Source organism: Drosophila busckii, chromosome 3L (genome assembly GCF_011750605.1).
Source record: "Drosophila busckii strain San Diego stock center, stock number 13000-0081.31 chromosome 3L, ASM1175060v1, whole genome shotgun sequence".
In the NCBI taxonomy this organism is placed as follows: Eukaryota; Metazoa; Arthropoda; class Insecta; order Diptera; family Drosophilidae; genus Drosophila; species Drosophila busckii.
Window position 1 is genome coordinate 17,686,955 of NC_046606.1, and position 27,933 is coordinate 17,714,887.

The 27,933-nt window shown below is 41.1% G+C and overlaps 2 protein-coding genes across 2 annotated transcripts in view; one reads left to right on the plus strand and one right to left on the minus strand.

Annotated features, from left to right (window-relative positions):
• Positions 1-27,933, plus strand: part of LOC108600372 (MOXD1 homolog 2) — a 117,496-nt gene that overhangs the window by 74,472 nt on the left and 15,091 nt on the right. Inside the window, exons 4-9 of the mRNA XM_017987909.2 lie at positions 4,084-4,239; positions 18,846-19,127; positions 19,441-19,626; positions 21,171-21,366; positions 27,181-27,350; positions 27,434-27,596. Coding sequence (XP_017843398.2) covers positions 4,084-4,239; positions 18,846-19,127; positions 19,441-19,626; positions 21,171-21,366; positions 27,181-27,350; positions 27,434-27,596 — 1,153 coding nt within the window. The remainder of the gene's footprint in view (positions 1-4,083; positions 4,240-18,845; positions 19,128-19,440; positions 19,627-21,170; positions 21,367-27,180; positions 27,351-27,433; positions 27,597-27,933) is intronic.
• Positions 14,497-15,128, minus strand: LOC108600373 (maker766). Its single transcript, XM_017987911.2, has 2 exons — positions 14,847-15,128; positions 14,497-14,795 (listed from the first exon to the last, which is right to left on the minus strand). Exons 1-2 carry the CDS (start codon positions 15,063-15,065, stop codon positions 14,637-14,639), a joined length of 378 nt encoding a protein of 125 aa, XP_017843400.2. The 5' UTR covers positions 15,066-15,128; the 3' UTR covers positions 14,497-14,636.

Genomic DNA, 27,933 nt, shown 5'->3' on the forward strand with positions numbered 1-27,933 from the left:
GACAACCCACTATGCAATATATATATACAATATATAGATAGATAGCTGGTCTCTAGCATTTTGATATTTCTGTCTTATGTGTTGTGGCTGAGTGCAAGCTTTTGGGGCAGGCAGCTAACCAACCCTTTTGCTGTTGTATGTGTTTTGGTTATAAAGCAAAATCTCAACATGTAACGAGATTGGGCATTAGTCTTTGTGTATCTCTGTGGAAAGGGTTGTCTGCTTTGTTGTGTGTGTGTGTGTGTGTAATAAGTTTAATGTGTGCTGCGAGCATATTTTAAGGCGCTCCTCACCTCCCCCTCTCGCTCTGATGGCTGCTAGTCGCTTAAGCTTTTCGCTAGCCAGCTGTCAGTTGTTGTTGATGGTTGACTGCCTGCCTGCCTGACTGCCAAACTGCCTCATTGCCTGCCTGCCTGGCAGTCTGCTTACATTAGCAGCATCCCAAGCCCAAGCCAGAGCGCCTTGATTCCTCGCACTCGCACTCGATGTACTTCAAGTGTACACTGTACACTGCACACTGAACTGTCCCAGCTGACGTTGAATTATCATAAATTGCTAAAGTTTGTTTTTGGCGTAACAAAACTTGGGACTTGCCACTTGCCACTTGCTGCTGATGCTTTCACTGCTGCTGCTGCTGCTGTTGACGATGGGCATATTCGTATATGTATGTCAAAAGTTTTCATCAAGCGAAAATCAGCACAATTAGTTGACTGTTATGATGCCAAAGGGTTCAAGGCTGGGTGGTTGTTATATTTATGGGTATGTGCATGGGTGTGGTGGGGGTGGGGGTCGTGTGTCTCTTACAGTTAAGTGCAGTGACAGGCTTTGCATAAGTTTGTTTGCCTCTCTGCTAGCTACGTCAATGTTGCATAATCCTATTAAATTCTCGTTGCGGCTGAGTTTTCCACAAAATAAAAAGGCAGCGAGCAAAGGTGCTTAATTTGCTGCTGCTGCTGCTGCTGCTGTCGCTGGCGCTTTTATTGATTTCGCCTCCATCTACTTCAGCTGTAGCGTCGTGTTTACCACCAGCTCTTTCACATATTAGAGGCGGCAGCTAAAAGGCATTAAAGTCTTGACAAGGCTATTAAATGCTTAAGAAGCAGCGACGTTAATGACAACATCGAGCAGAGCAGAGCGCGCAGGGCCAAATGAGGGCGTCGGCGTTTGCTCAAGCAAAAGTAGTCGACGCAAAAGCTCGTGCACTGTGCTCAAGGATTACAATTTACGAGTCCTGCGAACCATGAAGGTGTGATAAAATTTCAGCAATTAAAAAAACGTGTGCGTTGACAACGACGACGCAGACCAAGAAGAACGCAGTCCCAACAAGAACTTCGCTCCCGTTCTACCCGAAAATTGCAAAGCTGCTGCCATGGCATGCAATTCAGAATGAATGAAAAGTTTCTCGCAGGAGCTTTGCCAGCTAAACGAAGTCAAAATGCTCTTTGTTTTGAAACATAATTACGCGAGCAATTCAAATATTCAAATGGAATTGTAATTGCAAATTAGCAATGAATTGTTTAGCGCAATTGCAATTAATTCAGTAATTGCAGCTTGCCTAACAATAAGCGTTAAATTAATATTTCTATGTTTCTATAGTTTATAGTGCTTGCAACGAGTTGAATGACATTTGAAGGTTACTCCGCGTGTGCATAGAGTCTCTTTTTTTTTAAGACGCGACATTGGCGGCGTTTTGGCTGCACGCATAAAAAGTTGTGAGCAGTTAAAACGTCGTTGGCATTTGAAACATTTTTGAGCGCCAAAGAGCAACAGCAGCAGCCAGAGAATATTGCAAATTTATGCGCCTTCCTTTTGCATAATTACCCCACAACGAGTCATCCGCAGGGCAGCTCCGCTCTCTCTCTACTCATTCCGCTTGTGGCGAACGCCCACGCACACGTTGATTTTGATAACGTCGCTTGGGTGCTTGCAACATTGCAGCGTGTATTTTTAATTTCCGTCGTTGCTCACAGTGCTCACAATTCTCACGGCATACGCGACGTATACGCGACTTTTGGCTGTTGTTGCGATAAGCGAGAAACATGTCAAGGTATATGCGTGTATGTGTGTGTGTGTGTGTGTGTGTGCGTACAGGTAGATAATGTAAAATTATAAGGGAAACTGTGCAAAATAGCAATGGGCATGAGGGGTGGGGGAGTTCGGGGGAATGGGAACGGAACTATGCGTTACAGATCTTGAATTATGCGTTTGCAGATTGCAAAACAGTCAGACAAAGCGACAGGCAGCGCCAAAACTCTATCTCTTGCATAGATATACAATATATATGTATGTCTATGTATGTGTGTGTATAAATTTTGCTGGAATTTATGTTAAATGTTTTGTGCAAACTTTTAATTAGCCAGCTAAATGGCAAATGGCGCAGCGTGTGATATGATTAATGAAATGCTGGCATGTAATTGTGGCGCCACAAAAGCGCCACGCAGCAAGCAGCACGCAACGGGATGATGTGGGTGGCGCTTCGGCGGTGGAGTGGGATATAAATTGGGGCAAATTAATTGCAACAGCCTCAGGTGTGTGAACATTTTTGTTGTAATTAGATGATGGAAAAGCTGTGTGAGAAATGTGAGCGCAAAAGTTTCACTTCATAATCGCGTCGGGAGCGACAAACAGCTCGAGATAGTAATGAAAAATGTAAGAGCATTAGCCAATATAAATCAAATGTAAGTGGATGTGGGTTGTGGGTTGGGCTGTGGTACTAAATGTGGTGCGTGTGAATTGCCCAAACTGACCAAACAGCTGTGGTGCAGATTCTCTCTAAAATGTGGGTCCAGAGCAGGCGATTTCATTAATGATGTATATCATATAAATTACAATAATTAAGCTGATAAACTGTAGCAGTCGAATTTTAAATGCGTTGCTGAACTTATTTCGCATAGCATACTTTTTGGCGTTGATCACTTAATATGAACTGATTTTCTTGCACTCAATATGCGTAACTAAATTAAAAGCTATCAAAAACTTTGATACAGCGTCAAAAGCACAAGCGACAGCAAATAATTAAATCAATAAAATTTTAGAAATATTTGCGCATAGAAAACTTTCCAAAAATTCCATCAGCTTCAATTACGAGCGCTGTCTGGGGTGGTGGTGGCGACTCTTGCAACATCATCAAAAAAATTTCACCATGCCAAATCAAAAATAGAAGAACAAAAAAAAACTAAGAGCACACACAAAATTTATATATAACAACAAGTTGTGCTCTGCTGCTGCTGCTGCTGCTGGCGAGGATGCGCCATGAGCAAGGCAAACATGACGCCCATTTGCAGTCAACTGCCAATATGTGAGGCCAGTCAGCCAGGCCAACAACAATCACAGAAGCGAAGCTGCCTGCTTGCCTAACCTACCAAACGTAGCTCTATCAACAGCTTCTTGCGCATACAAAAAAGCAGTCGACTACCAAATATTTTCAACAGGAGGCAGTAAATATGTGTGTGGGTGTATGTGTGTGTGTGTGTGCATAAGAATTTACATACACCCACGAAAAGAGAGAGAGAGGGGCAGGGCACTGGAGATGGACTCATCTGTTGTCTGTGTTGAGGCCTGCCCAACACAACATGTGCCAAAGAATCGAACAAGTCAAGAGCACAAAAAATACAAAACACACACGCACACACACACACATACATATATATATATATATGTGAAAAACTCCAGCCCTTTGCTTTCGGTTTGACTCAGCGCTGGCTCAACTACTCTACTTTAACTTGATAAGCCTGTCAAAACAGAGCGTGCGCTAGAGTGAGAGCAAGCGACTTTTAAATTATTTTACAAAAAATACACACACATGCACGCACTATAAGCAAAACAAAAGGCATGCTCTGCTCCTCTTCTGTGCGAGATTCTGTGGCAAAGGACAACAACAGTTTGAAAGCATGTTAAATGATATAAAAATATGTCTGGCGCCCAAAGGCAGGCCCACAAAAGTATGCTGCAAATTAAATATTTTGCTGCATTTTTTATAGCAATTAATAACCAAGAAAATATTATATATATATACGAGTATATATGCATATATTTATTAAAGTAAACTCACGCATATATTTTCCTTTCATTTTGTGCTTGCAGGATCGACACGTCACGCGCAATGGCGACACTGAGCCTGTGGTGGATCCCTCGCAGGATTATATGCTGATGCTGGGCTACGAGAATGCCACGCACACTGTGCTGCGCTTCAAGCGCAAGTTGGACACATGCGATGCCAGCCATGACATTGCCATAACGGTAAGCACAGTCGACAGTCTAATAGATATATTGGCCAAACTTTGGGCCGCCAAGTGAAATTTATGCACTCACTTAACAACAACAACTCCTAGACTTAGTCTCTCTCTCTCGCTCTAGACAACTAGCGTATTGACTCAGCCTGTTTATGCATGTGTGTGTGTGTGTCTCATAATTTATGTTAATAAAAAGTTTCTTATGTCTTGAGTTTTGGGCTGATGATATAAGCGTTGCCATCAAAATACTAAAGTGATTCCTGCGGAGAGCAAACAGCGGCACGTACTTACTAACACCCACAACCCCCCACCCTACAGCTAACTGAGGGGGAGGGAGGGGGCAGCTCTGACTGTATATTGGGGTTGTAGTGCAAATAACTACAGCAGGGAACTAGCGTGAGTTGTACAAGTTGGCGCAATATCCTTAAGCAAATATCAACACAAAATGTTCGGCTTACAATGTAATGCAATCGACACATGAGCGTAGTCTCCAAAGGGGGTACTTAACTCAATCAATTTTTCAATCAATTTATTTTCTAATGTTATATTTTATTTAGAATCTGTCTTGTTATTTTATTATTTTCATTTGTTGAATTCTGTTGTATTGTCAAACCTTTTTAATAATTTGAAATTCAGAGTAAGCTTGAATGCCTTTGGCCCCCTTTGGGACACACCACTGTACGCTGGCCCTTCCACAGCAATCGTGGGCTCTATCAAAATCGCAACACTCCTTGTCATTGGCAGCTTGAAGCAAAAGAAAAAGTCATAGTGATAAAAGTTTTATCACGTAAAACTTAAGCGTAAATCTTAAAGAAAACTTTCTGGTTAACTTAAGCAAACAAGCATCACACACACACACACACACACACACAAAGACTGTGTTGGCGACAAATTCTCACACTTGGAAAAACCACAAGCAAACAAACACACACACACACACACAGACACACAAAGACATTTATATTGAGATATAGTTGGAGCCTAAGTAAGGCAGCAAAAGAAAACAAAAATTAGAAAGAGGAAACAAAAAATTATGCAGAGTCGCGTGTGTGGCACTCTATCTCTCTCTCTCTCACTGTTTCTTTCTGGCTCTCTCTAGCGTTGTGTGTATATTTGGTTATTGCTTTATCTAAACGGTTTTGCCGTCTTGTCGTATGTGGGGCTTTGGTTGGCCAAATTGGGCCGACTATTTTATTTGTCTAGCGTATTAATTGGGTTTTGTCGCGTCAACAAGGGCGCATTGGCAAAACCAAATCTTTACCAAATCGCCCAGACAAATTAGTTCGCAATAAGCTTGTTGTTGTTGTTGTTGTTGTGGTTGTTGCTGTTGCTGCTGCTCGTTCGCACAATGCAAACTTTTAATGAATTTTTGTTGCGCGCTGGCCTTTCATTTAGCTTAAGTTTGCACAAAAGTTGGCAATTTGGTTGTTACTTTTGTTCCCTTCGCCTGCACTGTACTTTACTTTGCATTTGTGCTTTATTTCTGCTTTGCTTAACTTGGCTTTGGCTTTGGCTTTTAACGATTTGCGTTTGCGCAATTTTCCAGTCAAGGTATTTTGCATCTTTGTCCATTCGCGCGATTAATATTTTTGCAAACTACTGCCCCCCCACCTCCCTACTGCCGAAATAAAGAGAAACTACCCAACTGAAAGGGTTACACGCAAAGCAGAGAGCGAAAGAGCGAAAGAGAGAGAGAGCAAGAGCCATTTGGCAAATTAAGCGCCATTTGTTGTGCGTGCTGGCAGCTGTGAGGCGCGTCGGGGCGGGAGGGTGAAGCTAGGGGTAGTTAAATTAATAATGTATTGTGTGCAAAGCGGTTGCAGGTGCGCTCTGTTGCGATGATGAGTGTTGGTTTTGGTGGGGCACTTGAGCTCGGGCGGGGCATAATTTGCATTTCACTTAAAAATTTATTAATTGTTTGAATTTTACTTTTGTTTAATGAGCGGCAATTGTGCAAATTAAAACGAAATTAAGCGCTCGAAACAAGGTTGAGTAACAGAATAAATCAATCAAAGAAATTAACTATCGTCGAGGCGAGTTGAGTGTGTGGCATAGCTCAAGTGCTTGAGAAAATAATAAATAATAAATATGCTTATCACATTTTTCATGCCACTTCAAAGCGCAGTGAAGCCAACAGCATATGGTTTAAGCCGAGCTACTCAAGTGGCATAATCAACCTACGGGCAACCCCCCGGGGCAGGGGCAGGGGCACACCACTAAACAAAATTAACCCACAAAAAAAGTATGAAGGAAAACTAAAAAGGCGCTTGTATTTTTAATATGCTTATAACTAGCAACAACGAGAAATTTCCAGCTGTTTAAGCCCATAATGAAATTCACATTTAAATAACTTTTTTCCTGCTAACGTTTTTTTTTTGTTTTTTATTTCTGGCTCAGTCAATCAATTGCTGCAAACCTTTCAAGTTGCCAGTGTTCAATTAAGCGTGCATAAAGCAGCGTCAATAAATTTCTCACATTTTTTTTCTTGGTATTTGCGAGCAACCCCTAACAAAAAACAACAAACGCACACTGAACTGAACTGAACTGACTTGCCCTTAACATATGTGACGCATAGAAGCTAAAAGTTCAAAGTTTGCCTGTCTGGCAAATTGCTAAGTATATAAATATATATATATGTATAAGTGAACATACATGGCATTTAAAGCGCCCACTGTATGTTTATAAAGTTGTGTTTATTTTTATAATTAAATGTAACAAGCGCGCACACACACACACACACACGCGCTCAACCCTTTTGGCCATATAAATAAACAGCAAAAAAGCGAAATATACATAAATAAATAAGTAAAAAGAAAAAACTGCCAGCAAAGCTAAATAAAACGCATTTATTGCAAACCGCAAAAACGTCAACCACAAAAACCGCCAGACGCTGGAAAAATATCAATCGATGTGGGTTCATTTGTGTGTAATGAACATTAATGAAGCGCAAAGAGCGTGACTAATAACAAAATTACCAATTGGCCAACCATCAGCATCACTCCCCTTCGCTTCATGTCGCGACGTCAGTTGGCGTCCAAAGCCACACGCCAGCCCGGGCAACTCGAAATGGCCGAAAGTTGAAAATGTTGAAGAAAATTCTATTATTATTTTATTCTTGCTTTGCCAGCAGACAGCGTAAAAGAATTGAAGTCGCATTATAATAAAAATGCGCATAAACCATAAATGCCATTAAATGCGTCATTTCAATTTGATTTCTGTGTGCAGATTTCGCGGTATTGCTAATGTAGCCACGCCCCCCTTCCCACCACCCTCCCCAGTCTCCCCCCCCCCCCCCACACACACACACTCCATGGACAGCAGCAAAGGGAAATGTAAATTTGGACGAGTAAATTTGTTGGCAAAATGAAAATCTTACTTGCTTAACTTTGTCTTTATGCGTTTTTATGAAATATTCTGCGGACAGAACAGCTTGTCAGATTTCATTTTGCCAAAAAGTTTATTCCTTACAGGAGATTTATTGATTTTCAACTACTTACTGTTAGATGAACCGCCTAGGCTAAGCTTAATGACAGGCACAATTAATGCTCAAATGGAACCCAATTTATTATGAGTACTTAAGCCAATAGACGAATTGTCATTCGTTTTAATTAAATCTCTTTCAGTTTTAATGACATGGCACGGCCAACTAATTATGCAGCAACTCTAAGTGCCTGCGAAAATCTCTGCTTCTTCTTCTTCAGAAATTGATCCACTCGAAAAAAAGTTTTATCTGCACGCTGATTGGACATTTCAATAAATGTCCTTTGGCGCATTAAAATTAATGTTTCTGGCGAGTCGCGAGCTAAAACTTTGATTTATGCAAATAATTAAGTAATTACAATTTATGCTCTAATGCCGACTGCCGACTTTGTTGTTGTTGTTGTTGTTTGCTTAGGACAAATGCAAATTGAAAATTCGAAAACAAGCGGACAAGCTCATTTCAAATGCAAATTTTACTCCAAGCACACAACGCGCGCTTACACGTTCAACATTATCAACATTGCAGGGCCCCCATAAGTGACAATTAACACTAATTGTCATTAGAATAATTTCATATTGTGCAGCAATTGTTGTTGTTTGCGGTTCTCGTAATTGTTTAAGCTTGCCGCGGCAATTCAAATGCGAAAACAAAAAAAGGACAAGCTTTAAATGAGCGAAACTAAAGCTGGGAATAAAAAATATTGTTTTTAATATTGTTTATGCTAGTCGCTCTACAACTTCCTGCCACTGGCAGTGTAATGGAATTATGCAGCGAGTCCTGCTACACACACATGTTGTTACAATTTTTGCTATGTGTTTATTATTTTAACACGAAACTTGCACTCCAAAGTGTTGCCGTTGCCTTTGCCTTTGCTCCACTTGTAAACAGTAATTTTGCCCATTAATGGGGCACACACTCGCACTGGGTTAGGGTACGAACGAACGAACGGACGAACTGTTCGCGTTAGGGAGCCCATAATAACTTTCAACACACTCATATCCCGTTACACATAAAAACTCACACACATAACGATACGATACGATACGATATATACATGCACATAGGTTGTAATTGTTATTGTTGTTGCTCTTGTAGTTGGCGAGCTGGCAAAACAAAAAGGCAACAAGTCAAGTCGACAGTAATTTTCAACACTTACAAGCGGCCAGGCCAGCACCCATAGACATATAGAAATGTTTTGCAATAAGTCCGAGCGTGTTCTCGAAAACTAAATCGCTAAGCAAACAACTGAACAACTTCAACTTATATAGAAGAAGAGCATTAGAAATTAGAGCTAAAGCATTAAGTCTTACTCTAGCGCTCACTGTTGAAGCGATAACATACTAGAAGTTATCGATAACAATTGGCTATTGCATTTAACAACATTTTACACTATAGTCAACTTAATTTAAATTCCTTATTCAATTGCAAAATAATATTAAATTGTTGAGCGTTTTCTTTTAGCAGAACAGCGCCTGTAACTTATTTCTTGCTTTGACGTTTGTGCAAAATGCTTGCCATAAACATGGACACCAATACTCACACACACACATATATATTTTGCCTTAGTGTGTGTGCAGTTTGTCACGACATAAGCTCGAAATTGTATAGGAGCTGTTACTGTTTATAATGGCGAAATTCGCGTCACAGCAAAACGCAAAAACCAAAGCAGTGACTTTTATAATGAATTATTAGTGGATGTGGAGCAAGTGCGCCAGCAGCAGCAGCAGATGAGGAAGGGGGTGGTAGGGCCTGGGGCGAGGACTGTTGGTTGCTTGTGTGGTATTTGCGGGTCTTGCGGTCTCTGCTTGGCACTTAAAAATTTAATAGTGCTGCAACCAATAAAAAACGCAACCCATGTGCATGTAAACAAAATTTAAATTGATTTAAATGTTTAGAGCTTTTAAAGTTCAGAAAGTTCAGAGGCAAGTCAAGAGGCTGCCAAAAAAGCCTTTCAACTCTCAACATCAGCAGGAGGCTGTGCGATAAAAACCAAAATAAATGCCATTTAGCTGGGAGTCAGAAAGTCAAGTGTAGGTGTAGCCACAACAACAATTTTGAAGCGTTGGGTTTGGGTTTGAGTTTCGAGTTCGAGTTGAGTGGTTACAAACCCTTTCAAATACTTGAAAGTCCATTAACACGCTGCTGCCAGCAGCTGAGCATGCATTTTAGCCAAAAGCATTTAATTAAGACAACAAAAAATGGGAAACTTGAAGCTTGTTTGAAGCTTTGCTTAATAAGAGCGCTTTGAATTACAAATGCACAGCAAAAAATAATACATCCTGCTGTTGGAATATTGAATGCATGGTTATGGTTATGTGTGCGCCTTTGAGGGAAGCTCTCCTTGTTGTCTAATTCATATTCATTTGCGTGTATTGTGTATTTTGGCAAATACTATTGCACCAAAATAGACTAAAATCGTCTATCTGCATAGTTGAGCTTCAGCTGCATCCCCTGGGGTATGCTACAGTATTCAAGCAAACTGGCATATCCGTTGCTTTATTACATTTCGTTTAGTTTTTGGCCAACTGACCACTTTTTTGCGGTTACTTTGTGCATCCGTGTATGTGTGTGTGTGTGTGTGTGTGTGTGTGTGTGTGTGTATTCCCCTCTATATATGTATGTCTTAGTTGCATGGGTTCTGCGGTCTTTACGGTCACTGCCATGGTATCAGCAATGCAAAAAAAAAATATATGTATATAGCTTTTGTAAAATGAATTTACTAAACGAGTTAGTTTTACAAGCAAGCAAAGGTAGCGAGAGGTGGTGGAGTGGGGGCGGGGCTGTCACTGCGCCATTTGACCATAAATAATATAATAAAATAACTACAGGTTAGCAAACAATTCGCAAACGCTCGCTCTGCGGTCGAATATTTTTATAAACAAATTGGTTTCTATGCTGTTTGTCCGTTTGCATGTTGTGGTTAGCAATGCTTTTTGCCAACGCTTTGGCCCCAACGCTTAATTACTTGTGCGCTCTAAGGATGCGCAAATGTTTTTATTGTTTTTATTATATTTTTTTTGAGTTTCTTGCCTGTTGCATTTGACACTGCCAGCGGCAACACGTTGCTGCAACACTGCTGGCTGCTCGCTGCAAGCTGCAGGCGTTATTTATGGCCTTGGCAAAAACTTGACTGAGAAATGGCCAAAACGCCAAGCAGCACCAGCACTTGCCACTAAAAGCACCCACAACAACTGCTGCGCTTGACTGCGAATGTTGCATCGTCGTTTGCTTTGTTTGTCATTGCATTACTTTGGCTGTTAAATCCCGCACTGTGAGTTTTGTATTGCGTCTCTCTCTCTCTCTCGCTCTAACTCTCAATATTTGTCGCTTTGGGCCATTAAAACAAACGTTTCGTGTTGCGCTTCGTTTTGGGTTTTTGCGTTGCTTCTACTTTTTGCCCAGGCGCTCACATTGCCCATGCACTTCTAGCGCCCCCCCACAGCAGCAACAATATACAACACATAAGCACACACATGAACACAAGCACACACACACACAAATACACACACAGAGGCAGCACACTCATCACACTGCGAGTAAACTTACAGCGCAAAACGCGAAAATCACTGACCAAAAATAAAACGCAGCAAGATTGCTCTTGTCGACTAACAGCAACACCCAAGTCGAAGCAACAAATGCACTGCCATTGCTTGTGCTCGAGTTTGCAGATAAATATACCAGTCAGTTGTTTTGAGTGTATATATTATAAATGTGTATAAATAAATTCAATTGGTGTATAAGTAACTTCAACTTTGTCAGAAGTAATTAAAAATAATACACTTAAGTATTTTACATATAGTAAGTATATCCATGTGATATTTAGTCTCACCATGCTATGTTGCATTCTGTTAATGTTATATATGTATAATAATATTCAAATAATAACGGCTACACTAATGTTAAGAGTTTACATGCACTGCTCATACTGTAAACTAACATACACACATATGTAGTTCTAACAAAGATCACTGCATTCATTATTTGCTGTTAACCCAAACAACAGTTAAATTAACAGTTTCCATTAAATAGCAAACTTAACATCGATAAATATCGATGCTGACGCTTGAACTGTCGCTAGTGATTGCAAACTTTTCGTTTATTTTCACGATAAATCAAAAATAATTTCACATCAAGTGATTATAACGCCACAATAAGTCGTTGCAACCTTTGTCTGTGTATAGAGTATATCAAAGCTGCAGCTTTTGACCATTTCTATTACGCGTTACCGTTACCAACTGGCGCGAATCTCAGCCAGTTTATACAAGTGCGCTCCTGCTGAAATTCGTTGCAGCTCGCAACTCATGTGTAAAAAGGGACAATGACAGGCTTTGGCTTTAATAAAGCGACCAGCACTAGGCAAGCCGCTGCCAGAATCGCAACGGCTCCAACTCACACACACACACACACACATACGCGCACACACAAGCAACCAGCATAGCCGTCATGGCCATCATATCGAGTCATACACCCAAGTGGCAACCACTTTTTGGGTACCGTTGCCATACAGGCAGTTCTAGCTGCCATAATCACACACACACACACACACACACACATGGAATAGAGTGAGAGAGCGAGGTATTCGCACATGGCGCTTGGCAGTTGTTGGTTGTTTGCTTGTGTACTTGATTTTTGGGCAAAGCGGCAAATAACATTTTTGTTTGGCTTTGACGTTGTTGCAATTGCAACGGTTATTCCATTTGCTTGACAAATATACGATGACGCTGAGAACGAGTACGCAACGTTTAGCTTTGCGCACAGCAACAGCAATAGCAACAGCAACAGCAACAGCAACAGTTTCCCATTTAGCAGGCAACAGTCGAAACTTTCAGCGAGAATTATGCGCATTTTTGTTTTGGTGGCGACTGTATAAGGCTTAAATCCAACTGCAATGCCTAGGTTAATGGCCAAAGTGTGCATGTGTGTGCTTCTGTGTGCATGTGTGTGTGTGTGTGGTTGAGCGTTAATTTGAGCTTACTTTATAAAATTGTGTTGCATACTTTGGGGAGCTGAACAGCCCGCTGGGCATCAAGAAGCGATAAGACTCGACGGCAGCTCAACTCAAACACAACTAGCGAACGAACGAACAAAAAAAAAAAAACAATTGAATTTCGGCTTTCTATGATGACAACAGCTCTAATCCTGTTGCTGGTGGTTGGCAATTAGCAAAGCTGTCAGCTGTCAGCGATAAATTGTTGCCAGCCTGCATCGAGAGCACTTTAAAATTGCCTGTGACGCTCTAAATGGAAACAATTTAAGTTTAACAATTTCCAATAATTTTAGCTGGCTTGACACATTGTTTTAACGACATGCATTTAATTGATATTAAGCGGCTTAGCCAGAATCATTTAACTGCAATGCTTGCTACTTAGAGCTTAAATTCATAAACATTTCCACTCACTCAGCCACACAGCATGCATCAAATTTCTCGTTATTAATTTGTAGGCTAAAGCTGCTTATAAACTAATGCGAAATTTCCACAGCTTTAGACCAGAGCTGAGCTGAGCGTAGACAAGACAATATACTACCTGCTCTAGATCTGGAGCTGCTTGCTGGCTGAGCTGAGCTGCTGCTTGGCATAAATTTAATTAGTTTGTTAAGTTGAATGCAATTGGCTCAGCACTTGACATAAATAAATGCAATTATAGTCAATGCCTTACGTTAGACAACAAAAATCATTAAGCTACTTAAGTCTGCAAACAATTTGGCATGGACAAACACACACACAGACACACACACACACACACCTGGACTTGCATATGAAAGACGTCAGCATCAACTAGCTGGTCAAAAGTTCTGCTGGCAATCAGAGCGACTGACACGGCAATTAGAGCTCAACACAAAAACTGCAACAGACTGGGCCTTTATGCAAGGCGTGTGAGGGGGGGGAGGGGGAGTGGCAAGCACTTTGCATATTAGTTATTGAAATCAGCTGTCGGGAAAGTTGCAGGCCACACGTTGCAAATAGCGCACGAAAAAGCCATTGATGATTGCATTGGCAGCATCGTTGCAAACGATTCCTATAGGCCAAGCTCACAAGAGTCTAAAACGGCCGACGTGACTATGGCACACACACATACAAATACACAGGTGGCAGTAGAGAAAGAGAGACACCTTTTTGAAATGTTTCTGGGGAACGCTTGATTTGATTGCAACCTGGCTGGATGGCTGCTGCTCTTAAGAGGCAGCTCAACTGCTGCTGAAAGTTTAACAAAGCCAAGGCGTGGTAATGGTTGAGCAGGGGGTGGGGGGCACTTTCAACAAGCGTGCGAATTTATGTGTTACTGTGTGTGTGTGTGTGTGTGTGTATTTTGTTCTATTTATAATTCAATTGTAAATGCATTTCAATTACGTGCACATTAAACAAGCTTGGCAAAGACCAAGTTTTGTGTTCTGCTGGCCCTGGCCCCAGCCAAAGCAGTAAACTGCAATGACCTAAGCTGCTCACTTGACCATTGCCCATTAGCCGTGTTCGGGGCTGCCGTACATGCATTTCATTTGCGCTTTTGGGACAAAGCTAAAGCGAGCGAGAGAGAGAGAGAGAGCGCATTATTAAAACGCGTTGAGATGGCAAAACACAAAGGCAACAACCGTAAATGCTAGAGCCAAGTGCTATAACAATTGCAACTGCAACAACAAAAGGGCAACAACATTAATATGCTTGTAAAGTTGGCAAAAGAGCAACAGAGTAGAAACGTTGAGTAAGCGGATTAACTTTCAAGCGAGCTGTAGACAATAACTACAGCGCTCGAATATAAATACAGACAAACTGAATTATATTGATAGCATGAATTTCTATTGACAAACTTTACATAAAACGAAACTCAACTCAACTCAAACATAAGAACAATTTAAAATCAGTTATAGCTGCCGAACTAGCTGCACCCTCACTCAGTGTCCTTCGTGTAATAACTTGTGCCTTCAATTTATATTTTAGCCGCTGCTTGCTTCAATCTTTTGCATTTGCGATTCGAATACTTGCAGCGCAATTCAAACCAAATTGCGGGCACACTCTTCTCAAAGAATTTATCGGGCAGTATATCTGGATTTATGTAATGACACAGAAAGCGCCTCACCTTGCGATCCTGCAGCACAACACAAAATGATAAATGTTAGGGAAAAAGCTGTGTACCCACCATAGTTGGCGATGTTTGCAAATAAATGCGCTTGGGCGAGGCCACAAATAAAACTGCGCCAACATTTTCGAAGCTCTGCTCCACCGGCTTAGGCGTCGACAGCACTGCGGACCACCAGTGTCGGATGCGCAGCTGCAGCTCAATCTTCTGACGCCATTCCTTGTAATTGCTGGCACCCTGCAGTCGCGGAGTTAGCGCCGCATGTCTATGCGCCAGCATTCTCCAATCGAATATTAAATCATACAATTTTTGAATGTCTTACAAAGCAACTGACTAGTCTGAAATTTTTGTTAGTTAAGCAAAAGCCTGAATGTTCCTGGAGTGTCTGCATTAAAACTCAGCGAAGCGTTAAGTACAACTGGCAGTTTTTTATTTCCTCTTTTTTTGGGGCCGTAACCAAGTGGCTCTAATGAATGCCTGTGCCGGCGCCTTTTACAATTAGCCACAACACAAGAGTCACCAAAGTGCAGCCCACCTGTAGTCCTTACACACACGCACACGCACACACACACACACACACACACACACACTCACAACGTCTTTGGCAATTAAGTTCCAGGCCGAGCGTTGACCACACGCCAAATGACCGCAGCCAGTTTGCTTTCATTAATTTTTGGTTGTAATCCTTGCCGAAGCTTTTCATTTCATTCTAGTTGCCGTCTCAACCAGCTGTTGTGTTGATTTTGTTTTCTCCCTGCTCCTGGCTCTATGTGTGCGTGAGCATAGTTCGTCGCAGGCTTTTTCACACTTTGTTTCTAGGTGCCGACTACCCTAAGTTATTTAAGGCATGTGCATTATTTATGAAGGGTTCAAAAATGCCCATCAAATTGGATTTCGACATATTTGCACACAAGCGCTGGAAGTTATTAATGGTTTAAAATGCAAAAACTTAAATTTAAAATTCGAAAATTGAGTGAGCTTAAGGCTTAAAGTTTTAGCATATATAAAAGTCATATTATTACGTACATCATATACATTATCTTATGCTAGCTTAAGCATCATTTAAATAATTGAAACTTCCAGCTTGAGTAATGGCTCAGAAATTTGAAAGCAACTTAACAGCAATTTAATTTTAAAATTTGTTCTTTTATTCAGATGCATCTATCATATCAAGGCCTTGTTTAATAAATATATTCTAAACATTTCTCATATAGATATTTTTTTTATGAATTCCTAACTGAATGTTAAGAGCTCTTCCTCTTTGCAAGCTCCCATCTTGTTAGTGCATTGGCTAGTCGATTATTTCACACCTTTTCCATGTGTTTTTTGTGACTGACTGTTCGTTGGTGTTTTTTTTTTTATACAGTGGTCATGTTTTTACAACTGGGCCATGTCCAGTAGCGCCGTAGCCACGTTAATGACTTCTGTGCTGTGCCTGTCGCACGGCAAATGTTTTAAAACTGTTGTTGTTATTGTTGTTGTTGTTGCTGTCTCTGTCTCTCTGGTTTGTTGTTGCTGTTGCTGTTGCTGGGCGATTGCCGGCCGGTTAGCGCGTTTGCCATCACCGCCCGCAGTGTTTGCCAGGATAGCGGCCAACCGACTCATTTGTAAAGGTTTAAATTCTTTTTTGTATTTTGTGCTTGCGCTGCTGCAGACTTTTGGGGGAAAGGGATTTGTTAATTAAAGTATTGTCTCCTCGTTGGCTGGCAAAATGAACAAGTGGACAAGGACTCGTTGTTGGTGTTGTCGCTGTCGTTGTCGTCGTTGCTGTTGTTGTTGTTGTTGTTGTTGTTCTGGGACATGGGCAGTGACTATGCTGACCTCTCTGGCCTTGCCGTCAATTGTCGAACATGCTGCTACAGTTCCACTTAACAGCTACAATGGGCACTTTGCCACAATGAATTCAAATGGACGCCGCCGCGCACGGGGCTGAAGTATTTTCAGTTTTTTTTTTGTTTTGTTTCAAATTCCTTCCGCAACCTCCCGCTTAGTTGTTGCTCTTGCTGTTGCAGTTGCAGTTGTTGCTTTTGTGTCGCACACATAGACACGTAAACACAACACACACGTGCACATGACATGCACACAATGACAGCTGACTGTTGGCTTCCAAAAGCCCCCAGAGGCGTACGAGTCAAGCACAAACAGCAGTGCTAAAGCAAGAGAACGCGCTAGGGACGAGCGAGAGGGGAGAGGGGAGAGGGGAGAGTGGAGCTGGTCAGACCTCTATGCGAAACTTCCTGCTGGCGGGCACATTTCATCCGACGCAACGCAACGACGACCGTCGTGTTGTGATTCTTTAATGAAAGCTTTAATTTGGGGTTTACCAATTAAAACTACGTGGCAAATGAAAAATACATGCAAGCCACATGCATTAAACAAAAAGAAAGCTCAGCATGGAGTAGCAGCTAGATGTAAATACATGTATACGCAGCAGTGTGTGTGCCTGTGTGTGCGAGCTTGAGTGGTGTGTGTGCACTAGACGTGTAAATTAAAGTCAAGACGAGTGCGCTGGCGTGTTAGCAAAGCGAATGAAAAATTACGAGAGTGTAACTGCAAATTTGGTAATGCTTAAGCTGGCTTACAGCACTCTATGTGAGATTGCTTGTGTGTGTGTGAAGTTTGGCAACATGGGCAAATGCATTAAAAAGGTTAAGCAATTAAGTTAAGTGATTTTTTATTGGTTTGCGTAGGTTCTTTTCAAAATAGCAACTAATGCAATGCAGAAATCACTTACAGCTTTAAACTTTGAGCAAAATAGTTGATGAAAATAAAACCTACAATGCTTATAAATATTTTAAAAGATTTTTTGTTTATTAATTTGCTTAGTTTTGCTTACAACGCGCATTTTACCTTCCGAGCTTCATGCTTAAGTATTATCAAATTCTATCGACTTTGTTGTATAAAGGCTTATTAACTTAGGATAAGTCTTGTCCTGTAATTTAAATGATTTAATGCAATTTTTAGTACGCTGACGGCTTACAAAATTTATTTTTTAAGCTATTAAACTATTTGATACCCACTCTAAAAGCAGCAGCAAGGCTAAGTCCCGGCTCGCTGCTGAGGTTTGCAAAAAGCGTCAACATATTAAACGAACTAAACAACACCTAAACGCTCCGTGACAGACTCCTGCAACACTAAGGACCAACAATGATCTATATGAGGCCACTGTTAGGTGGTCTACCGGTCTACCTAACCCAACCCAACTATTTCCTTATTTTTATTTTTTTGACATTATTAGGTTGGAAATCTCTAGATTTGAGTAAGCAGTGCTTAAAGAAACTTAATTATTTAAAATATTAAGTTAGGATTGGGACCAATCAATCTTTTTTTCGTTGACCTCTTAATAAGCAATATGTGTCGATTATTTAGTCGAGCTGTATCTAGAGCTTGTGGCTAATTTGGATTGATTTACTGTTGGTGGAAATTCTAAGCAGATTTTTCCAACACTAAATTTTGCTCTACATGTATTAAATAATAAAATACCGAATAATATATACACTACTTTTGCTTCTATCTAATGAAAACTGTTGATCAACATTTAAAGTACTTGCTAATTTTGCTCAGCTACTATTTGCCAGCCTGAGTTTAGTTAACTCAGTAAAAACTCCATTAATTAATAACGTCGCTTAAGCAACTTTTAAACCATAGCCCAACTCAAACTCTTGGCAGTCTGGCTACATTAAAATGCACGAGCCTGGCAACGTGGCTGTGCAGCTGACCAAACAACAAACAGCACCTGCCCACAGCTGCCAATGGCCGCAAGGCGACTTCCGTTTCCTTCCGTTGCTCACTACGCGCCATGCAACTCTTTTTTTTTCCGTACTTAATTTAGCGTTACACATACACGTCAAACTCAGACAATCCGTGTACACGTCAGCAGCGACATTATTGTCGTTGTTGCTACAGACGTCGTCGTTGTTGTTGTTGCTCGGTGGCGTTTGCTTGCTGGCAACGCCATTATAACGCCATTTTGTGCAGCCCTTTTGGTCACTAATTTTTTACACATTTTTCAACTCTCCATTATGCTCACCTCTTTGCATTTTGCTTTTTTTTTTGCAGAACGACACGATGCGCTTGCTGTATATGTATCACTCGCAGGATCCACCTCACGGCTCCGTGCGTCCCGGCACGCTGCCCGACCCGGAGCGCGCCTTTCGACCATATCGACCCATGGTGCTGATGCAGCGCGCCCAGATGCAGATGCCCGCGCCACATGATGAGCGCGTTCGTGTGCTCGAGCTACGCAATGAGGACGTGGAGCTGCCGGGCGGCGACGCGCCATTGTTCTGGTGCAAGATGTTTAAGCTGGAGGATATCAATCGCAAGCACCATCTCATACGGGTAAGCAGCGCCATCGCCATCGCCAATGGCTAAACGTTATTAAATAACAATGCATAATTGAGGCCAAGTGCATTGAGAGCATTCAGCATGCGGATGGAATTCGTTTTGGCTGCATTGTCTGCATGTCTCCGCCTCGGCTTCGGCCTCGGCATAACCAAATTGAAATATTAAAAATTTATTTTATACTCGCCTCTCGCTCTGATGTTACTTGGCGCTCTTGGGGCGATTACGTTATCTCTTTTCCACATTGCTCACCATTCACCATTCACTGTTCATTTTCTTTTCATGGGCAACGACAACCGACAACCAACAGTACGAGCCGATTTATGATTCATCGTCCAGCGTACACTACTTGCAGCATATAACGCTCCACGAATGCCAAGGCTCACACGCGGAGCTGGAGGAGCTGGCACGCGAGCAGGGCAGACAGTGCATGGGCGCCCGTTCCATACCGCTGGCATGCAATGCCATTGTTGCCTCCTGGTCGCGGGGCAGCGAGGTAAGCAACTGATTTTTTACCATCTCACACCCCACACCACTGAAAACTTCAACTTAACTGAGCTGAGCTCAGTCTGAACTGAACTGAACTCATCCCAATGCCCCCACAACCATCAACGTCAGAGCCATAACCATGCAATATTAATTTAACCTTCGCAAATGGTTCCTTTCAACACAAAATATAAGTAAAGCGATGCACCTAGAACACCACGAATATTGAGGTACTCTTCATCTAGATAGTCAATGGACCATAAGAGTCGATTCTCGGTAGTGGAGTTCTAGTTGGGCGACGACGAATTGTACCCCCCACTACGACTCAGTAGTAGCTTTACCGCCCATACAAATCATTGGTGAAATTAACGAGCTACAAATGATTGGTGAACTTAACATGGGCAGTATAAATTCACTTCAACGACTTCACCAATCATTAATAAATTCATCAACACCCGACTGAATTGTAATTTGTTCTACTTCTGCAATAGCTAACAGTGGTGTAATTACTGCATGCTCCTTATTGATGATATCACCAACAAAATCATAAATCTCAAGAACACCAGCTCTGATTCTACTACATATTATATATCTAAAAAATTGACATAACATGTCATCAGTAAATTTACCAACACCCGACTGTGATGTTTCTTCTTCTACTTCTGCAATATCAAGCATTGGTGAAGTCACTGCATGCTCTTTAATTGATGAAATAGCCAACAAATTTGAACACCTAGTACCTTCACTGATCACCACCCTTACGAAACATTGGTGAAATTACCATGCTGATGTCATGGGCTAGATACATCCCATACAAAAGATTGGTGAACCAATCACACCAACAGCTTTACCAATCACTAATAAATTCACCAACACCCGACTGTATTGTTTCTTGTTCTACAATTGGTGAAATCACTACATGTTCTTCACCACGAAAATCACAAATCTCAAGCATAGGTGCTCTTCTATAAGTAGCTACCATTTCCAATACTTTGTAGTTAGTTGTGGACCTAGTTAGTTCTATCGAGCTATTAAATTGTTATGCCCGCTCGATGGTCAGAGTATCGCAATAAAGAAATAGCTTGGCCTTCTGCCCTTTTCTTTTTTATTTTTGGAATCTTTTTGGCTATGCTTTTCATAATTTCATCACAGGAGCGCCATAATGCAGTGCCATGTGCGCTGCTGCTGCTGCTGCTGCTGTTGCAGTATTTGAGGCCGCCAGGGGGCGCTCTTGTGCAGAGCAATGCAATGCAATTGAATGGCAAAGGTTTGCTGCTGTTGTGCATTTAAATTGCACATGACCATGGCATCAACTTCCGTCCTCCATTTACCATACTTATACATATACAAGCATACAAATGCATGTATGTATGTGTACATAATGGCATGTACATATATGTAAAACAAACAACACTCCATAAGCCATATTTGTACGTTTTGGGGGCTTTTGTTTTATGCCAAACACTCGAGCTCACACCCATTCAGTCAAGCTCTTACTCGTTCTCGTCCTCGTGCTCATGTTCATATTCTCTATGTATTTTTCTCATTTTGCAGGGCTTTACGTATCCACATGAAGCCGGCTACCCGATTGAGTCGCGACAGGCCAAATATTATTTAATGGAGACCCATTATAACAATTTGAAGCCGGACTTTGCCCAATTGCATGCCAGACAAATGGCGGATAATTCTGGTTTGAAAATCTACTTTACGCACGTGCTGCGACCAAATGACGCTGGCATATTGTCAATCGGTAAGTTTGCCCATATAGCATATAGCATATAGTATAGTATGTATGCATGTGTGTCTCTGTGTCTGTGTGTGTGGCTGTTGCCTGCAGCTGTGCAGCGTCTATTTGTATGTGTGTATATGTTTTATGCAACGGGAGCTGGCATATATGCAACTCATGTCATGCAATTTATGAGATTGCCGAGACCAAAAACGACACACACTGCTGGCTGCTGCTGCTTCTGCTGCTTCTGTTGCTGCTGCTGCTGGGAGTTGCTCTAGCTGGCAAACTGACAGCAGGACAGCCGCATTGGTGGTTAGTAAAACAAAAGCTTATGAATTTTATGTATGCGATGCTATCTCGCTCTCGCTCTTGTTCCGTTGATGTGCTGGTTAAAGGTGTGTCCTGGCGGAACAGTTCCAGCAACAAAGAGTTTGCCATTGTCTCAATGCTCAGACTGCATTCACAATTTTGTACAATAGAAATCTATTTTAATTGCTTATTAAATGCGCCTCACAGGCACCCACAGCAAACAGGGCCAGACCATTTATAAAGTGAATTTATTAGTCAAAAATTGCTTCAAATGTTCGAGCTCTTCAGCTTATATAAATGAACAAAATATTCGTTTAGGAAAAGATAGAAGAGTTAAAAGAAGAATATTGTTTGGCTCATCCGAAACACTTGCCAGCTTATCAGTATCTATTATCAAAAAGCTTTTTATCAGTTAAACTGCAAGATAATCATAACATCAATTTTCGAACAAGATTTACCTGAGCCAAACATTAAATTAATCATTATTTTGCTAGTTATCGCAGATTTTATTTTATCGAGAAATTTATTTTGTGTCCAGTGATGCTAACTTAATTTTTTATCGGCCAGATGTGGACTTTTTCAACCGTCAAAAGCAGGAAAAATTCGCCAGGAAAATACTGGCGGGAATTCTGGCTTTTTTGAAAATGAAAGCAGCTTTTTCAATCTTCCATTGATGACATAAAAAAGGTCGCTGACATAAAATTTAATAATTTTAAGAAAATTACATTTATAACATAACATTATCCCTGACTTTTTCTCCAATTTTCCCATTTATTCACTCAATTTCCCATCAGCTGTTTTCTTTCTGAGATTCCGTTTTTTAGGCCTTGCTTCAAGTCAAAAACAGTTTTTTTCCCTGATCAAAAGTTGGCAGCACTGATTGTTTCGCCTTCACTTTTTATTTCCTTGACAATTTAATTCTAGGCTACAATTAAAATAAATAAAAAAAATAAAAAATTAGGCTTATCGCGCTATTGTTATATTTTATTGTATTAAATCGTTTTACAATATTGTATATATAATATATTTGCTCTAAGTTTAATTCTATATTGAGTTTATTTTGAGCGCTCTTCTTCAATTTGAGATCAACATAACTCGCACTGGCGAGTGTTTGCTACAATATTTTTCTACCTTAAGCAGTATTCATTTTAAATTCTTGAGCTAAACATAAATAGCGTGCCTGCTAAATACTGCAATCTCATAAGCATGACCAGCCAAAAACTTAATAGTTTTATGTTTCTTGGGTTAAATGGACTGCGCGCATAAACAATTTATATGCAGCTTATCAACTTGTGCAACTCATTAAGTTTACAGCAGGCAAGTGCTTGTAAAAAATCACTCAGCTTGAGCTTATAGCTATAATTCTGTGAGGGTTTTTGCTCATTTGTGGCAAATTCGCAGCCTGTTTTTAAGCTTTTACTCCACTGTGCTGTTTTTCATTTATTAATTTATCGGACAAGCACTGGCAAGCGCTTTTTCTATGTAAGCCACCTGCCTAGGCTGAGGCTTAAACAAATTTTCAAGTTGTCTGACTCACGCCCACTCCCTCGCACTCGCTCTCTGCCTCTCTTGCTCTTGGTTTTTTGTCGAATATATATTGCTCTGACTGCGCACAGGATAACTAAAATACTAATTTCACTTTACAATTTGTTTTCTATTTTTATTTTATTTTCTGTGTATTTTGTTTTGTTTTAACCTTGCAACTCTCTGCTGGCTTTTATTGTTCTGCTGCTGCTCCAACTTCAACTGCTGCTGCTGCTGTTGCTGCTGGTTGTTGTCGTTGTGCTAGGGCATTTGGTTTTTGTGTTTGCCTGTGGCCAGAAGACACTGTGGTCGCCATGTTGCTCTTGTTGTTATTGTAATTGCTATTTTACTTTTGTTCACAGTCACGCAAACCAATATAACTTTGTTACAACCGCACAGAGACATGGCCAACACAGTTGGGACCCCGACCCCTCTTATATATGTGTGTGTGTGTGTAGAAGTTGGCGAATAAGCCATACAGGAAGCGAGTAGCGTGCGAGCAAGCCTCGTCAGCTTACGCTTTCGTCAATGCCTTCTTGTTTTTTTGGGTTTTTCTTTTTGGTTAGGTGGGTAGGTGTTGCCAAAACTTCCGTAGCATTACGGCGTACTAGCCGTAGATTAATACATTTTGATATTGTGCAATTTCTAAGAGCGTCTTACATAAAAACTCTAAATGAAAATGAAAATGGAATTTATATTTTGAGCGCCGCTTTAGCCAAGAGTCTTATGGGGGCTTGGGTGGTTCTTATGGCCGCCCAGTTGCCATTGCTATTGAAATATTTAATTGGAATTTAACGCATACCACACACAGCAGAGCAGTCAATAAATAAAAATGTATACAGACACACACACACGTACAGTCGGAATTATTCTATATACAGTAAAACAAAAAGAAATAAAATGTAGCCGGCTCGTTATAAATTGAATTACGTTTTTGGGCGCTACAAGGATATGCCAAAGCTGTTCGATACATACGCATAAGTAGCTGTGAAATTGCTCTGTATGCCCCCCAGACGCACGCCCAGCCTGCCCCACTGGGTAATCTATCTGACTGTCTGCGTCTGCTCTCGCTCTCGCTTTCTCGCTCGCGCTCTTGCGCAAAATTTAATTTCAATTTAATTGGTTATTGATATAGCGCCCTGGTGTATGCAATGTCGCTTTGATTAATGCTGTTGCGGCTTGCGGACACAGCAGAGTTTTTATGCCACCTTGGTGCCCCAGCAGAGCAAGCAGAGCTTACTGCTTACAGCTTAAGCCATTGTTTAAACAATATATATACATATATATTTATATATGTATTGAAGTTGCACAAATCTCATTTGTCAACAGCAGTTTAAAGTGCAAAACAATAAAAACAATTTAATAGTTATTTACTTTTCTTTTGCTCTCTGTGCTGCACTTTTTTTCATTTGTTTACATTGGCAATTAGGCAACTTCAATTAGCTTTGCATAATATTTGCTTTGATTATTTGAAATTGCTAAAAATACTCAACGATTTCAATTTTTTTGCTGTCTGTCTGCATTTAATTTAGCAAGCTTAAATTAGTTGCCATGGCGCAAAAGCTTCATAAGCCGGCCTGCATAAAATATCAATTTGAATATTGCATATCAGTTGAAAAGCCGAAATTGCTGCTACATTTTGTAGCCAATAAAATTGTCGCTTGCCTCGGGGTGGAGAGCAAAGTTTTTTGCAGTTTGCATTGGCATATTTGCCATGGTTATTATAACTATTAATTTTCATAGCACGCTGCATGGCTGCAGCAGTTTGAATATTTGTTCTATTTTATTTGATGCCTAAATCAATTTTCAATTACAGTTACACAGTTACAATTACAAGTTGGCTTTAAAGGCCTGCTGCTGGTCATTTCACAAAATGTCATGCTGGCTAAATCAATCAAATATGCGAGACGCGGTGTAGCGTAGGGAATTAGGGCGACAGAAACAAAATATACAATATACAAAATATCATCAATTTAATTTGAAATTACAATTCGAGCGCGTTTATCAAATGTTGCTAAATTAAAGTGCCAACAACGTTTGCCAATCGTTGATGTTGCAGCGGGGCCGTATACGTAATATAGAAATTAAAGCGAAATCGTTTTCAATCACTAACATATAGAAATTAGTTGCTCTCTCTCGCTCGCGCTCGCTCTCTTGCTATCTCACTATTTATTTGCTGCTTTTTGCCAATTTCCATTCAAAATCAAATTCAATATTGGCCAAAGCAACGCAACGTTTTGGCTTTGAGTTTGAGTTTGAGTTAGGGAGGTGGCTCTATTTCTATTTGATTTGGCCAGACAACAGCAGCAATTCATAACTGCATATTTTTCAAATCGATTTTTAACGCTCCTGCTGCTGCTGCTGCTGCTTCTGCTGTTGCATATGCAGCATGCGAGTGTTGCACACGCCACTTGGTTGACAGCGAACACGGGGCCATGCCAATGCAAACTGGTGACTATATCAAAATTGGCTGCAACTTTTCTAATTATTTTAAATGGCAATTTGTGTCACACGCGCACACAGCTGACAGAAATTCAATTTCTCTTCACTTTGTGCCGCCCACGCTCTGGAGCTCTTGATTTTTTTTCGCAATTTGATTAGCATTCTTTTTGTATTGCGGCTTCGACTGGCAAATATTGACTAAATTCGCATTTGACACAACAATATGCGCGGCGTTTTGGAAAAATTCAGGTCACAATGTTGGGCTTGCAACTAACTGTGGCATGTGTGGTGAATTAAATGAAATTATAAATGTACTTTAAGCAAATTATACGCTTGACACTTGCAAACAATTTCCGAGCAATTTTCTTGCCGTTGCATTTTTGACATTTAGGGCTATCGATTTAAGCAATTTGTGTGGGGCTGGCTGGCTGGCTGGCAGCAAATTAAATCACATTTTACGAGTATAGCATTAAAATTGCATTCCCTGGCACAATCAACTAACTGCACGTATGTCATTTTGGAATGTTGCCTCTACACATGTTGCAAGTTGAGCATAACCAAGCCATAAATACACACACACACATTCAACTTCGGCCTGCGCCGCCGTAGCCGCCGCCTCCACCAACGTAGCTAAAATAATAACAATAAAAAAATGTATAAAAAAGGTAAAAGCTACGCGGATTTACTGGCACACAACAATAATAAAAAATAAAAATGAAAATACAAAAAAAAAAAAAGAATGAAGCAAAGTATAACGAAATCAATTGCCAGTCTGAGTGTGGGGCATGCAGCAAGTTGGGGAAGGGTTGCTTGCCAGCAATGCGAAGCATTTGCCGCGAATATTTTGATTGGCATACTCACAAGCCACCCACGCACAACAATGGAAATGCCAAACAGTGGCAACAGCAACAGCAGCAGCAACAACGAGCGCGACAGCAATGAGAGCAATGTACAATACATGAATTTCAAATATTTTTTGTTTCAACAAGCCAAGCGACACGCGTCCCTAATTGCACTTGCCTCTCATGTATGCATGTATAACGTGGCGTATGCGCAATATTCCACAACATTTAACTAATTGAGACAGCAAACAGCTAAAAGGCAAATGAGCAAGCATTTAAGCCAAGGCAAATGCATAATTCAATTTCGCCAAAAAATTTAATTTTTCCGAGAGAGACTACAAAGATTTCTAATTGATATGCCAAGCGTGTGTGTGTTCGTGTGTGTGTGTGTGTGGGGCGTAGGTGTTCGCTTGTCGTTTAGTCTGCACATTGCGCTGCATTGACAAAGTTGTTAACAAACATCAAAAGCAGCAATTAAAATGTAATTACACGTTTTACGCCAAATCGAATTAAAAAATCAACGTTCAAAGTTAAATAGAGTGCCAAAGCAGCAACGTTGATTGTGGCTGGATAGCATTGTGGGTGGTGGGTGGTGTATGGATGTGTTCGTGTGTGTGCCATGCTAACCAGCAAAGCTTTTGATGAAGCTCGCTGCCGTAGTCGAAAGTCGAAAGCGTTAATTAAAAGCATTCTACACACGCTCTCTCAACATTTGCAGGCATGGATCCCAATTGGCGCCACATTATACCGCCGGGACAGAAGCGTGTGATATCCGAGGGCCAATGCATTGAGGATTGCACCGGCTATGCATTCCCCGCTCAGGGCATCAACATTTTTGCGGTCATGATGCGCACTCACCAAATCGGCAAGGAAGTCAAGCTGCGTCAGGTGAGTACAGCCCCCCTTATCCCCGCCCGCGGGCTGGGGTAAATCGGCAAAAGCCAATGCTAATGAGCAAACTAACTTTGCAGATACGACAAACCGAGGAGCTTCTGCCAATTGCACACGACAGCAATATAGATGTGGCATATCAGGACTTTCGACGTCTACCACAATCGGTGCATTCCATGCCTGGCGATAGACTCATCGCCGAATGCATTTATGACAGTTCGTCACGAAAGGCAATTACGCTGGGTAAGTGCTGCACATACAAAAACATATACACACACATATACACATAATGTGTATCTATGTGAAGAGTAAATAAAAATTGCAAGCACAGCCATTGCAATTGCAATTGCAATTGTAGTGAGCAAAAGTGCAAAAATGTGCCCCAGCCAGCCAGCCAAGTGGCGTGCTGTTGTCGTTGCCTACGTAGTCCTCGTTATGACACATTTAAATCAGCCCAAACGATATGCGACAGCAACGGCAGCGGCAGCAGAGCCAGGCACCGTTATGCTGTGCTGCAGCAAATGGTAAAAGCGCACGAAATGCAAAAAGGGCGCCAAGAAGTAGGCAACAGTAGATGCAT